At 43.0% G+C, this 14,493-nt stretch overlaps 1 protein-coding gene across 1 annotated transcript in view; it reads left to right on the forward strand.

Annotated features, from left to right (window-relative positions):
* The first annotated feature begins 1,010 nt into the window (after window positions 1-1,010).
* ABHD2 (abhydrolase domain containing 2, acylglycerol lipase) overlaps window positions 1,011-14,493 on the forward strand; it is a 33,373-nt gene continuing 19,890 nt past the window's right edge. The window contains exons 1-3 of the mRNA XM_075273287.1: window positions 1,011-1,153; window positions 11,339-11,401; window positions 12,704-12,902. Coding sequence (XP_075129388.1) covers window positions 12,709-12,902 — 194 coding nt within the window. The 5' untranslated portion in view covers window positions 1,011-1,153; window positions 11,339-11,401; window positions 12,704-12,708. The remainder of the gene's footprint in view (window positions 1,154-11,338; window positions 11,402-12,703; window positions 12,903-14,493) is intronic.

A 14,493-nucleotide genomic window follows, 5' to 3' on the forward strand; every position in this document is an offset into this window, starting at 1 on the left:
ACTTTCATGTCATAATGTATGGAGGCACTAGTCTAATAACTATGTTGCTATTTAGGTAAGAACTAGTTAAGCAATTGTAGCCAAAAAAAGATACTAATAATTGGGGGTTGTTGTGTTAAAGACACATCCTCTATCCACAGGAATAACCGGGAATGCAGCAATACATTGTTTGAGGGAAGAACTAGTTAAGCATTTGTAACACTGTATAGGTAATGGCTAGTTAAGCAATTGTATTATGACCAAGCAGATTCTGATTATTAAATAGGAAAAGGAGAAACTACCGGGAGTACTAACCTTAGTAAAAAGCTTCTAATGTAAACTTCCTTTGATATACAAAACTTACAGGAAGAACTCATTAAGCGGTTGTAACTCCATTTAGGTAAGGACTAGTTAGGCAATTGTAGCCCATGAAATTCTAATGGCAGAAGAAGGCTGAGGATGAGCTACTAACCCAGGCCTTAGTGAATATGGGGCAGATCTGATCTCCAGCCTGTGCCTTTGGGGTAGCTGGTGACCGTCAGGAGGATCTAGGCCTTTGTCTATTAATCTGTTGTGACCTTCTATAACATGTTTGGATAACCCTGAGCTCTTCAATGTCTCTTTATCTAGATATATCTATCTATCTTATTATATAGCGATCACTTCCATACTATGTAAGTACCAACAACAGCGGATTTATAGGAGCGATACAATAAAGGTTTTTTGGTGTTTATATAGAAGAGTGCCGGATCTACTTCTTTTTCCTTTTTTTTTTTCCTTGCTAGCCGCACAGAGCCTTCACATGTCTGCCCAGCAGGGTTTACGTAAAGATGTGACGGACAGCTCCCTCAGCCAGTCGCCGGCCGGCGCTTGTTGTTACTCCTAATGACTCACATGCAGCCGGCTCAGGAGCAATGAGAGACGCTCAGCCAATACAAAGCTTTGTAGCCATCGACCAACCGCAGGCGGCTGCCGGTGACTGACAAGGCTCTCCTCTAATAACATGAAAGAGATAGCAGCTGCTGCGTTGTTAGGGAAGTAACTGTTGTCAGGGGACTGAGAGGTGGAAGGTGCGAGAGAGCTGTGATCGCTGCAGCAGCCGGGCTGTGGATGTCATCTCCAGCTGATGTGAGCTGCAGTGGGACTGCTCCCTCCAGACGACCAGAGCCCTGAGGTGAGATGGGACCCGGCTCCGGCCAGGGACAGGCCTGGCGTCTGTGTATGGGGCTGGCCTGACTGGATGTGCTGTTATTAATAGCTTCCCCATTGTGCGCTGGATGTCATTGTGACAGGGATGTGACTCAACAGTTGTACAGGGGGATTGTCTGTAATGTGGAGGGACAGGTTCCCGCGCCTGTCCCTGACAGCAGGGAGCAGGCTGAACAATGGAGATTATGTGGGAACAGTTATACAGGGAGGGACCACGCCATGGATATGTGAAGGGCCTTCTAGTATTTTCTGACTGCAGATGTGCAGCCCTTGGGACACTATACATCTATACGTGTTGACAAGGGCCCACTAGTAAAATGTATTCTGGGGGGGGGGGTTCCACTGCACAGACACATGCAAATATTACCGACTACCATTTGCAATTTCCTAACATTGTGTAGACACAAGTATTGCCAGTGGTAGCTTGTTGTCTAAACTGTTTCTGTCCTGGGACCTTGTCGGTAGCCCACTGACTGACTCTGTAAGCCAGGAATACATACTAGTACAGCGACAGGCCCGGGAAGGGAGGATACTAGTCAGATGGCCTCGCTCCTAGATCTCACTCCCTAAATGTGGCCAGATAATAATAAACTGGGTACTGTGCTAAATAATCTACTCAATGTATTACATCCATGTATAGGTACGATGAGATGCTATACTCTGCCTGTCTATATGTAGTACAGTAAGTGCACTGTTCCTGCACTGCTTGTATAGGAGGTCTGGGGAGCTAATCTGGCCCATGGCCCCATTGGGGTATTCACTTACTCACATGTGGCCCAGTCCGGGCCTGCATGTGGATGATGATGTGCTCCTGATCTGTCTATATGTACAGACTGTGTACACATAGCCATACACAGCAATGATGAGCCATGCTTATACCAGAAAGTTATCAGCTCATTCCTTGTAGTTCTGTGTGGCAACCTGTAAACTTTTAAGAACTCTTTAGTCCATTGGATTCTAAAACTTACTTTATTACAAGTCATGAACTAGTTTGTTACAATTGACAGCCCGTATAATGTGAGAGCTGCTGGTCCCATCAGATAATCGCTTCTGCTCCAAGGACACATACCAAACAGCTGAAGTTACTGGAAAACATGGAAGTAGCTGGCCATTCCTCTATTCCAAAATGGTCTGGTCCTAGTAGGTGGTGCAAACTATTGAAGGGGTTATGCAGGAAAATAAAACATATTCTCAGTGCATTTCCTGCACTAAGTAATTCTAACTTAATATCATTCCCCATTCTTAGGGCTGCAGAGCACAGCGGTGACATTTCTGGCACCTTGGTGCTCTCTGCAAAATAAGAATTGGGGGTGACTGGGGACAGACAGGGAATGACTGGTAAATATTTAAGAGTATTGTGTAGAGCAGGGGTAGGGAACCTTTGGCTCTCCAGCTGCTGTGAAACTACAACTCCCAGCATGCTCCATTCTCTTCCATGGGAGTTCCCAGAACAGCAGAGCCAGTATGCATGCTGGGAGTTGTAGTTTTGCAACAGCTGGAGAGCCGTACGTTCCCTACCCCTGGTGTAGAGTAATGTGGCACAGGTTTGCTCTTCATTTATGTGATTTAGGATCAGGCCCTTGTTGCAGAAATGCAGCATTTTTTTGTTGCAGATTTTGCTTCAGTTTTTCGAGCCAGTCAGGAGTCTAGTCAACAGAGGGGAGAAGTATAAGCACTTCCTATGTATTTCCCATTCTTTTTGAAGCTACTCCTGAGAGTGGTGGAGTAGGGGAGTCAATGACTGGTACACATCCCTAGAATCCACTGTGTTCATGGGAATTTACCTAGCAGTATATTTTTGGTATGTGGGAGAATATACAAACTCCATGCAGATATGTTATCCTTGGTCGGATTCGAACCCAGGACCCAATGCTGAAAGACAACAGTGAGCAAATTGTTTGTGGAATGGGACAAGGGTCAGAGGCAAACGAGAATTGGGCCCTTTATATTCTTTTTATATAATGGTAGAGGGTCAGCATATCTTCTGCTATGAGAGTATGATCCTCTCTAAGCCTCTGTAGTGACAATGGTGCTTTTCAGGGAATTTTTTACATGTGACGTATCAGGAAATGGTCTAATTCCTAATGTATTCTTTATCTTCAATTGCAGATGTTAATGGACTACAGTGGTATATACCATCTATGGTATCTACATACTATTTTTGTATCACATCCATATGTAACAGGTTCTTTCTCAGTACAGACTGTACTAGCACAGTATATTAGGAAACTAGAGCTCTGACATGTAAACCACATTTCTGTATCCTCAGAGAAGCTATGTAACTTTATTTTTGGGTACATTTCAGGCGGGTATAATGAGGGTAAGGTAGCTGTCACATTGACAGTCAGGTCTTGACACTCGCATGTTACTATCATGACTTGTAGGTGTACTCAGCAATGTTAGTTTTATATATGTGAGTCATGTTTGCCACACCCGTAGTATACCCCACCCCTGTCCCATGATGAAACCGCAAAATGACAGAAGATAACAGAAAATAACATGCATTAAAAAGAAATGTAAGTAAGTCACAGCTATGGACTTCAGCACTGCAGATTTTTATAAGGGTGTAAGACCAAGTTATTGTTTGTCTGCTTTTTATTAGATCTACATACCATTAGGTACATTGCCCATTGACTTACATTAAAATAGAATGTATACTATGCAGCATATGCCATATGATTGGCATATGCCAGCCAATTCTAGCATTTGATCATGTTTGCCACATATGCCAGGAGATTTTTAATTTTTTTTTGAGCACAGCCTTAAAGGGGTTGTTCATGCTAAAATTTAAAAGTTTAAATATGCTGGGTCAGTGAAAAAAAACCCCTAAAAAACATATTTCCCTATCCCAGTTGCTCCGGTGTCCTCCTGCACGTCCCGACTCTATTACTCTCCCAGGTTTCTTTCGGTGTTGTGCTGAAGCTGCTGATTGGCTTCAGCGGTTACGTGACCTCTGCAGACTTCAAGAAGAGGACACGTGATGTCACAGGTAGTGACCGTTAGGCCATTTGCTGATTGACCTCAGCCACTTCAGCACCACAGCGGAAGACGCCGCGGGAGCAGATGAACCACCAGAGCAATGGGCACAGGTGAGTATACATTTTATTTTTTTATTTTTTTCACCAACTTATTTAAACTTTAAAAGGATTGTCCACTTTTGCCTGGAAAACCCCTTTAAACATCCTCCTTTTGATAACACTGAACAGCCAGGGACACATACAGTGAACCAGATTTTTGGTAATTCCTGTAAAATAATATGAGGCTTTTTGGCCCAAAACTTTGACAGACCAGATAGTTAAGCGCTTCGTAGAGAGAATATTTATCCTATGTCTACAAGGAAGCTATGCAAGTCTTCGTGTCTGCCTATGTTTGTTTAGACCTGTGGAAAAAATGACAAGACAAGCAACTAGATCCCTAGAGCAGATGTTATGGGACTGTGTATCCCTAGTGACACAAGCATATACTTATATAACACTAATTACATGTATTGTGAGGACCGCCCTTGTTCTCCAGGTATAGTGCTAAAAACGGAGTGGAGAGCCTAAGAGCGTATACCAGATCAAACACAGTCAGTATACAGAATTACACAATGACTTAATATAAAGTGTCATAGTAAAAATAATGTATAAGTACAATAAAGCATATTATAATTTTTTTAAAAAAACGAGGATATGTTTCCCCATATTAGGCTGAGGCCCCACATTGTGGAAATGCAGCTTTTTTTGTTGCCGTTTTTTGAGCCAAAACCAAGAATGGCTACATAAGGAGTGGGAAATATATAGGAAGCTCTTGTATTCCTCCATTCAATCCACTCCTGGCATACTGAGAAGGAAAGGAAATTCTCAGTCACTGTCCCATATAGGGCTCACAATGTCTGTAAAGCAGAATATGATGGCGTTATACAAGTAAGCAAAATAAATAAATAACCCCTTGTGGACAGCCTGTGTGGATTAGTCCATGCAGTTTAATTAAACAGGAAATATTGTTGCAACTTTTAGAGAGATCAGAAAGACATGTGGTTTGTCCTGGGTTTTCAGAACCGACAAAACAGGACGTTACAAATGTGCATCCAACCTTAAAAGGTTGTTCCTATCTCAATCATTCATGGCTGAAATGGGAATGGCCCTTTCTCTGCCTCTATAAGGTTGTTGGGTGTTATGGAGACATATGAATGTGACTGTTTTATCCTGTTTGCTTAATTCTTATATAGATAAATCTGAGTTAATGCAACAGTATAAGTCACTGTAGACACTGTCATAACTCCCAACTTTCAAAGAACTGAAAGAGGGACAGCATGTGTGGCACGCATAAATTTTGCCCCATCAACGTCCAATTGGACTCTGTTCATTCCCATCAAGTTTTCTGTGCCCCCAGTTTAATGCCTCCTTCAGTTGTCCCTATAGTGTAATGCCCCCTACAGTATAAAACCCCACCTCTAGCTGCCCCCTACTCTATAAATTTACTCTGCAGTTACTCCTACAGTATTATGTTCCTCTGCTACTTCTCCAACAGAGTCAAACAAACAAAAAAAAAACTCTAATACTTTTCTTTCCCCGTCACCGTGTTGTTCTGTCTGCTGTCTTTGGTCCGGAGCCTTCAGGGAGCGGCAGGGGCCGATATAAGTGACGTCACTGCGTCGCGTCTACTACTCCTGAAGAAGAGCCAGGGGCTAAATGGTGAAGCAGAGAGTAGCAGGTTCCTGCTTAACCATCGTATGCAACTCAACTGCGTACTCTTCTTACTAAATTGGGGCTTAGTAAGAGTCAGTCATTTCCGATCCTGATAACTGAATAGATATCCTCTGAAGGAGAGGAAATGTTGATGACAACTATGACTTTTGCAAAGGATGACAACTGTTCTTAGAAAAAATTTACATATGTGAACAAAACCTTAATCATTGTATCACCACTACAGTACTGGCCTCAAGGTCTCTATTTGCTGTCAGTAAATCGAATATTGCTGTGTACATTTCCCAGATGAACCTGCAGGAATAATTCTCAGTAATAGATTAGTTGGGCCCTCCTTTCACCTTTGGCCAGCTCACTGATACCAAGATTATATTGGAAGAGGATCTGTAATCATATTATGCTTCCCTATGTAAGAAGAGTACAGATTACAACGACAGGCCCATAATACTAGTCAGTTATACATCTCCGTCCTTCGCTCATTTCCCTCATGAATACACTGGATTCACTAGTTTACATATGTTGCAATCCATCATGGTCAGCCATTTTATTTAGTATGGGGGGCTGCAGCTGTTGAAACCCCTCCAATCACAAGTAGGAAAGGTTAGAGGCCTACTGCACGTCTCTTAGGACGACCAAGCAAAACTGACCACGAGAGAAAAGTGGAGGTGCACATCGGCTGGTGGGTTCTCTGCAGCCATACCTCCAGCAACCAAACTTCTGACGTGTCCCTATGACATGTCAGACATTTTCTGAAACTATAACTAATAGCTTTAGAAATGTACGTAACAAGATGTTGAATCAGTATATTGCTCTGTTTCCTTCCCTTTTGGTGTCATTCAGGAAGATCTTTGCATCTCAGGAGTCATTTTGTCACTGTGATAAATCACTGTATAATATAAGTATGGAGGAAGGTAAAAAGGGGCTGGTGGTAGGTCTTATGTAGCAGGATGGTCAGGCCACTTAAAGAGGTTATCCAGCATCCAAAAAAATGGCTGCTTTTTCCGAAAACTGCACCCAACCGGTCCACAGGTTATGTGTGCTTAACACGATTTACTTACTGTTTTTAGAAGAAATGAGCCATTACTTTTTTTGTAAATGACCACAAGATTTTCAAGGAACTGCAACATGGCCCCCTTAACTTGTTGAAAAAAACAAACATAACTGATTTTGGATATAGCACTATGGCCCTTTAAGGGCTAGTTCACACGTGAACTGCCCGCGTGGGTTTTGACACAGAGAGAGACGCGGCGAGCCGCGTCTCTCTCTTGTCAAAACCCGCCCGCCGCGACCATCGCTGTCGCGCCTTAACCCTCTGCTGTCGGCTCAAATGAATGAGCCGACATAGGAGGGAGCTGCCGGGGGCGGAAGCCGCGCGGCTGAACCTGCGCGGCTTCCGCCTGAAGAAAGGACATGTCCTTTCTTTTCTCCGCTAGCAGCAGCTCGCCGCTAGCGGAGAACAGAAGCCCGGCGGTCTCCATAGACCACCATTATAAGGGGAGGTTTTGGACGCGAAATCCGCTGTCAAAAACCTCCCCTTATACTCACGTGTGAACTAGCCCTTATTCAAAGGACTGAGAAGCTCTGACAGCCAGACCACCAAAGCAATTGCATATCCTAATATAGGACATCAATTTTTATAACCATATTGCCCCTTTAAAGCTGCAGAGTTTCATTCATCTTAAAGGGACATTAAAAAGCCAGTGTGCATTTGACACTGATGACCTATCTACAGGATACAACATATGTACGGCTTGTAGCAGCTTTACTTGTATTCATGGAATGGGAGCAGAACTGCGGTTCCCTGCATCACATCTACAGAGTCGTACAATGTTGTTGGTGGGCTCGGGAATTTTGCTGTAGTTGAATATGAGCAGAACTACCCTGTATACACCCGAAGACATATTTTGATCCCACACCAATCAGATACGGATGACCTGTGCTGTGGATAGGTCATCAGTATCCAATACACTTGGTCTTGGACAACCCCCTTTAAATTCTGTTCACATTTAGTATAACTGGAAACCTCAAAACATTGCTGGATCTGTCACATAATGGATGGTGCCAGTGTCCAACAGTGCCCACTTAGAAAGGAGCCTCTTGGCTGATGAAAAATACACTGCTCAAAAAAATAAAGGGAACACTCAAATAAAACATCCTAGATCTGAATGAATGAAATATTATCATTGAATACTTTGTTCTTTACAAAGTTGAATATGATAACCACAAAATCGCACAAAAATCATCAATGGAAATCAAATTTATTAATCAATGGGGGCCTGCATTTGGAGTCTCCCCAAAGTTAAAAATGGAAAAACGCACAAAAGGCTGATCCAACTTTGATGTAATGTCCTTAAAACATGTCAACATGAGGCTCAGTAGTTTGTGTGGCCTCCACATGCCTTTATGACCTCCCTACAACGCCTGGGCATTCTCCTGATGAGGTTGCGTATGGTCTCCTGAGGGATGGCACATCAATGCAAGCTGTGGCAAGAAGGTTTCTCTGTCTGTCAGTGTAGTGCCCAGAGGCTGGAGGCGCTACCAGGAGACAGGGCAGTACACCAGGAGACGTGGAGGGGCTGTCTGAGGGCCACAACACAGCAGCAGGACCGCTACGTTTGCCTTTGTGCAAGGAGGAACAGGAGGAGCACTGCCAGAGCCCTGCAAAATGACCTCCAGCAGGCCACAACTGTGCATGTGTCTGCACAAATGGTTGGAAACCAACTCCATGTGGATGGTATAAGGGCCTGATGTCCACAGATGTGCGTTGTGCTCACAGCCCAACACCGTGTAGGACGCTGTGGCATTTGCAACAGAACACCAGGAGTGGCAACTTCACCACTGGCGCCCTGTGCTCTTCACAGATGAAAGCAGGTTCACACTGAGCACATGTGACAGATGTGACAGAGTCTGGAGACACCATGGAGAGTGATCTGCTGCCTGCAACATCCTTCAGCATGACCAGATTGGCAGAGGGTCCGTAATGGTGTGGAGTGGCAATTCTTTGGAGGGACGCACAGCCCTCCACGTGCTTGCCAGAGGTAGCCATTAGGTACCGAGATGAGATCCTCAGACCCCTTGTGAGACCATATGCTGGTGCTATTGGCCCTGGGTTCCTCCTAATGCAGGACAATGCCAGACCTCATGTGGCTGGAGTGTGTCAGCAGTGCCTGCAAGATGAAGGCATTGAAGCTATAGACTGGCCCGCTCGTTCCCAAAACCTGAATACGATTGACCACATCTGGGACATTATGTCTCGCTCCATCCACCAACGTTGTATTGCACCACAGACTTTCCAGGAGTTGGCAGATGCTTTAGACCAGGTCTGGGAGGAGATCCCTCAGGAGACCCTCCACAACTTCATCAGGAGCATGCCCAGGCATTGTAGGGAGGTCATACAGGCACGTGGAGGCCACACACACTACTCAGCCTCATTTTTATATGGTTTAAGGACATATCAAGGTTGGATCAGCCTGTAGTGTGTCTTTCCACTTTAATTTTGGGGGTGACTCCAAATCCAGGCCTCCATTGATTAATAAATCTGATTTCCATTGATGATTTTAGTTTGATTTTGTTGTCATCACATTCAACTTTGTACAGAACCAAGTATTCAATGAGAATATTTCATTCATTCATATCTAGGAGGTGTTATTTGAGTGTTCCCTTTATTTTTTAGAGCAGTGTAGATCTTCATGCAGTGGAATATGTGACAAAATCCGCTACAGGGCCCTGAGTATCACCTCAAACGCAGGTGTGAACAGAGCTTTAGTCTAATAGAATAAAGTGAAATCTAGATTTTCTGCTAAGGGTACACTATAGTCATATGGCAATTTTTTAATTTTTTTTAATTGTAGCAAAACCCCAATATGATGGAAGCATATGAACATATTCTAATAATGAAAGCTATCCAATCTTATCTGTGTTGAGCCATTTCTTGTGTAAATAAGGAGCTAAGTAGTTCATCTTATCACAAGGTGCTAGGAGCTGTGATCTCACAACATATCACCTGCCAGACACAGATAGGAGGTTTCACTGTTACTGCTGGCGTATACTGTAACACTCACTGTTACTGCAGGCGTATACAGTGTCACTCCCTGACGTTGTCTTTCCTCTGCTCCTAATCGTGTCCAGACATCATCTAGTGGTTGGAGGGTTTTATATTTAGTGAAAACGTTAACCCTTAAAGCCAATATAGAAATTCTTCTAATGGCCGTCCCCAAACACTTCAATATCATTAAGTATTATTGAGAATGTTTAACATTCCCTTTAGGAAAGAATCTTCCACATAATATGTGAGGCTAAACTGCTTGTAACCTCCTTTCAAGTCAAGTCCGCATTTCCAGTGCATTGGTGCCAGCACATCTATGGGAGTTACTGTAACCTATTATTGTTCTCCTGTTCATTTCAATTTAGAGTGACCATTGAACATGGATTCATAGTTGGAGCTTGGATATGTTTGTGGCTTATGAGGATCACTTCAATAAGGCTGGGTTTACATGTTATGTCAGTCCATTCTTCTCTCCTGTCATAGTAACAGAAGAACAGACTAAATGGTAAAGATGGATCCATCTTCCTATCTGTGATCAAAAGTCATAAGCTGGGAATCCTCCATCTTCTATACTAGGCCAGAAAATTGTTTGCTTTCCACCACCTCTACAAATTCCAACTCTTTGCACCTAGGGTATGTTCAAACGGAGTATTTTGCAAGCAGATTTTGACGCGGAATTTGCCTCAAAATCTGCCTTCAAAAACATCTGCTGTTCATTTCAATGTAAGTCCCTCACTTTTTTTCCGGCATGCCCTATCTTTCTGCTGATTCGGCGGCTGACTGAGCTGCGGCATCCACGGCTCTAGACTCCCTCCTGATTAGGCCCATTCATCCAGGCCTAATCATCAGTGATATGCTGATGCACTGCATCGGGATCCCGTTGCTGCTAGCCACACAGAAAAGCCAAACGACGGAAAAGGTTTCCGCCGTGTGAACTTACTCTTAGAATTATTTTCTCTAGACCCCACTGTTTCTGAGCAGTCATTGGTTTGATTCCACACAATTATTCTCTTCTCACAATTATTATCTACTGTCAGTAGGGGATGTCCTTGTATTTCTCTTCCAGCCAAGGACCACCCATCTGACAGTGTAGAATGGAAATGTGCTGAAACTTAGAGCAATGATTGTTCAGGTATGGTGGGGGCTTGAAGGGGTTATCTGGTTTCTAACATTGATGGTCTATCCTTAGGGTAGGTTATCAATATTAGATCTGCAGGGGTCCGACATCTGGACAAGAACCGGTGGGGCAGCACCAATTATAGGATGCAAAGAGTTGGAGATGTTAAAGGTGGTGAAAGGTCCTCTTTAAGGGCTGTGTGTATCTAGGATAGCAGGAATACAGCTGCAGTAAGTCTTGTGAGATATCAGTGTGATATAACAGCTACACCTGACAATGTCTTTTTTTTTTTTTTCCTAGAACAAATTGACCTCATCACTGTGTGCAACATATTTCTCACTGCAGGAGAGCTTCCAAAAACCGGTAAGATTAGATCCAAGATGTTTTTTGTCTGTGTATTTTTTTTCTGATCTGCCAGCAGCATGTTATAGAGGGGTAGTTGAGCAGATGATATAAAGTTCTGTGGGAAAGATTCAGGATAACTTGAGTGAAATCCCTGAACTTTCTATGTTTAGGAGTCCAATGGGAGGTCCTACTTAATGACTGGTGACCTTCCCTGTATGAGTGTGCATTCAGTGATAGCTGCCAGTCACTGACCAGGACCGCCCGCTGGGCTCCTAAGAATGGAATAAGTAGAGATTTCAAATAAGTTACAAGGTATCCTGAATAATTTTTAACATAACTTTATATCCATCTGCTCTGCGTCTCCTGTACTGTATTGCTGGCAGACCAGACTGCATGTACAGCGTGAAGGGATCTCATTAAATATTGAAGTTCCGGGCTGGGGGTGAGATGTGGCATGTGAAGAATATTTGCTTATATTGATACATATGGAAATGTGTGTGTACTGTGTATGTGTCCACAAAAAGAGTAAAAAACGTCTATGCCACTCACCAAGTCTGTAAGTAATCCTTTACCAAGTGGTAAAGTCAGACAAACAGGATGCAGGTTACCTTTTCAGCTTTTTTTTGTGGATCTTATTATGATTTCAATGTAGTAGAGCACCATTGTACTTTGGCAGTCCCCATCTAAGGGGTTATCTAGTTTATAGTATTGATGATAGGGCATCGATGCTAAATCTGCAGCTGTCCGACACCCGTGTCTCCCGCAGATCACCAGGACCCAGACAGAGCAGCTGTCAGTAATGTTTACAAGCCACCCTGCTCACTTGCTTTGCAAACTGTAGGGGCGAGTGTAGGTACAGCAGTACTGTCTCATTTAAGTGACAAGATATGGCCCTCGAAAGGTTATATGTGATCTAGCGCTGATTCTCAATGTGGGCAGAAACCTTTTGTATTTCTCTGAGAAACTGAAAAAAGTTCCTGCCTACTTGGAAAATCAGACATCATTCACATATAACCTTGCAGGGGCCATATGTACATATGGATGGACCATCTTGGTCAGGGGATTTGGTGACAGATCCTCATTAATATCTTTTTTTTTTTTGTTTTGTTTCACAATTGAAGTCAGCAGAGCTGGATGCCTATATTGTAGCGTCCATAGAACTTCCTATCTGATGTATTCCTCTGAAAAACTGCTTGAATATAGCCCGGACAGAGCCTTAGATTAGAATTTCATGACTGATTTATACTAATGTAACACCATTAGCAGATTTTTTTTTCGGGAAAGTCTTAACACCTTTCTGATTTTTCTTTTTCTTTGCAGTCAAGATGAGTATGATGTTGGAAACCCCCGAGATGCCTGCCGTCTTTGACGGGATGAAGCTGGCAGCTGTTGCTGCTGCCCTCTATGTTATTGTACGCTGCTTAAACTTAAAAAGTCCGACTGCTCCACCAGAGCTTGTGTACCAAGACACGGCATTAAACCACTTCCTATTAAAGTCCTGTCCCTTGCTGACCAAAGAGTGAGTAATCTGTCGCTCAGTTATTATAAGAGTATTACAGCTTTTCCTGGGCTGTGTTTGTACAGTGCCTGCCATTATTGACGCTTAATCATTTGCCAGGCAGAAACTAAGCTCCAAGAACATATGAAGCAATGCAATGAGAGAGCGAGAGAAAACCTTTGCCCTACAAATCACATACATGCGTGAACAAAATTGTTGGTACCTCTCATTTAATGAAAGAAAAACCCACAACGGTCACAGAAATAACTTGACTTACAAAAGTAATAAATATAAATTCTATGAAAATGATCAAATTAAAGTCAGACATTGCTTTTTGCTTCAACAGAATTAAAAAAATAAAATAAAATAAAACTCATGAAACAGGCCTGGACAGAAATGATGGTTCCCTTAGCTTAATATTTTGTTGCACAACCTTTTGAGGCAATCGCTACAAAGGATTCCTGTAACTATCAATGAGACTTCTGCACCACTCAGCAGATATTTGGCCCAATCCTCCTGAGCAAACGGCTCCAGTGGTCTTGGGTTTGAAGGGTGGCTTTTCCAGACGGCATGTTTCAGCTCCTTCCAAAGATGCTGAATAGGATTTAGGTCAGGGCTCATAGAAGGCTACTTCAGAATAGTCCAATGTTTTCCTCTTAGCCACTCTTGGGTGTTTTTAGCCGTGTGTTTTGGGTCATTATCCTGTTGCAAGACCCATGACCTGCAACTGAGACCAAGCTTTCTGACACTGGGCAGCACATTTCTCTCTAGAATCCCTTGATAGTCTTGAGATTTCATTGTACCCTGCACAGATTCAAGACACCCTGTGCCAGATGCAGCAAAGTAGCCCCAGAACATAACAGAGCCTCCTCCATGTTTCACAGTAGGGATTGTGTTCTTTTCAAGATATGCTTCATTTTTCCGCTTGTGAACATAGAGCTGATGTGCCTTTCCCTAAAAGTTTAAATTTTTGTCTCATTTGTCCATAGGGCAATCTCCCAGTAGTTTTGTGGCTTGTCAACAATTTTTATTTATCATTACTTTTGTCAGATTCATGTTATTTCTGTGACCATTGTGGTTTGTTCTTTCAATAATCGAGACGTACCAATAATTTTGTCCACGTGTGTATGGGGCACCTGCTGTATCTATGCAAAGGTTATACATTTCTGCTTAGAAATCTTGCTTTCTCATTAAAAGGGGCTTCTGAAGAAGATCTGATTATCTGGGCATCCTGCTGCTAGGTTCCCCAGATATCAGTTGTAATCTGTGGGGGAGACAGGTTTCCTTTAAACCACTGCTGTGTTCCAATTGAATAACTACCTCTCCCCGTAATGTGCCCTTTCCTATCCCCATTAATTTGCTCGCTCCAAGTGTTGTTGTCCAAGTCTTAAGCTCCCAATACAAGAGAAATCTCTGCATTATAATCTATAGTATAATACTTGCCCACTCTCTAAAAATCTCCTGGTCACTATTGAGAAAGGGGAGGACCTAACAGACTCTTAGAAGTGCCATCAAATCTCTAAGACCCATCATTTCATATTTGAATTGGGTACTTTACTTAGTGGTCCATGTCCAAAAAAGGGGCATGACCAAAATATTTTCTGTTCATGTC

Source organism: Leptodactylus fuscus, chromosome 5 (genome assembly GCF_031893055.1).
Source record: "Leptodactylus fuscus isolate aLepFus1 chromosome 5, aLepFus1.hap2, whole genome shotgun sequence".
In the NCBI taxonomy this organism is placed as follows: domain Eukaryota; kingdom Metazoa; phylum Chordata; class Amphibia; order Anura; family Leptodactylidae; genus Leptodactylus; species Leptodactylus fuscus.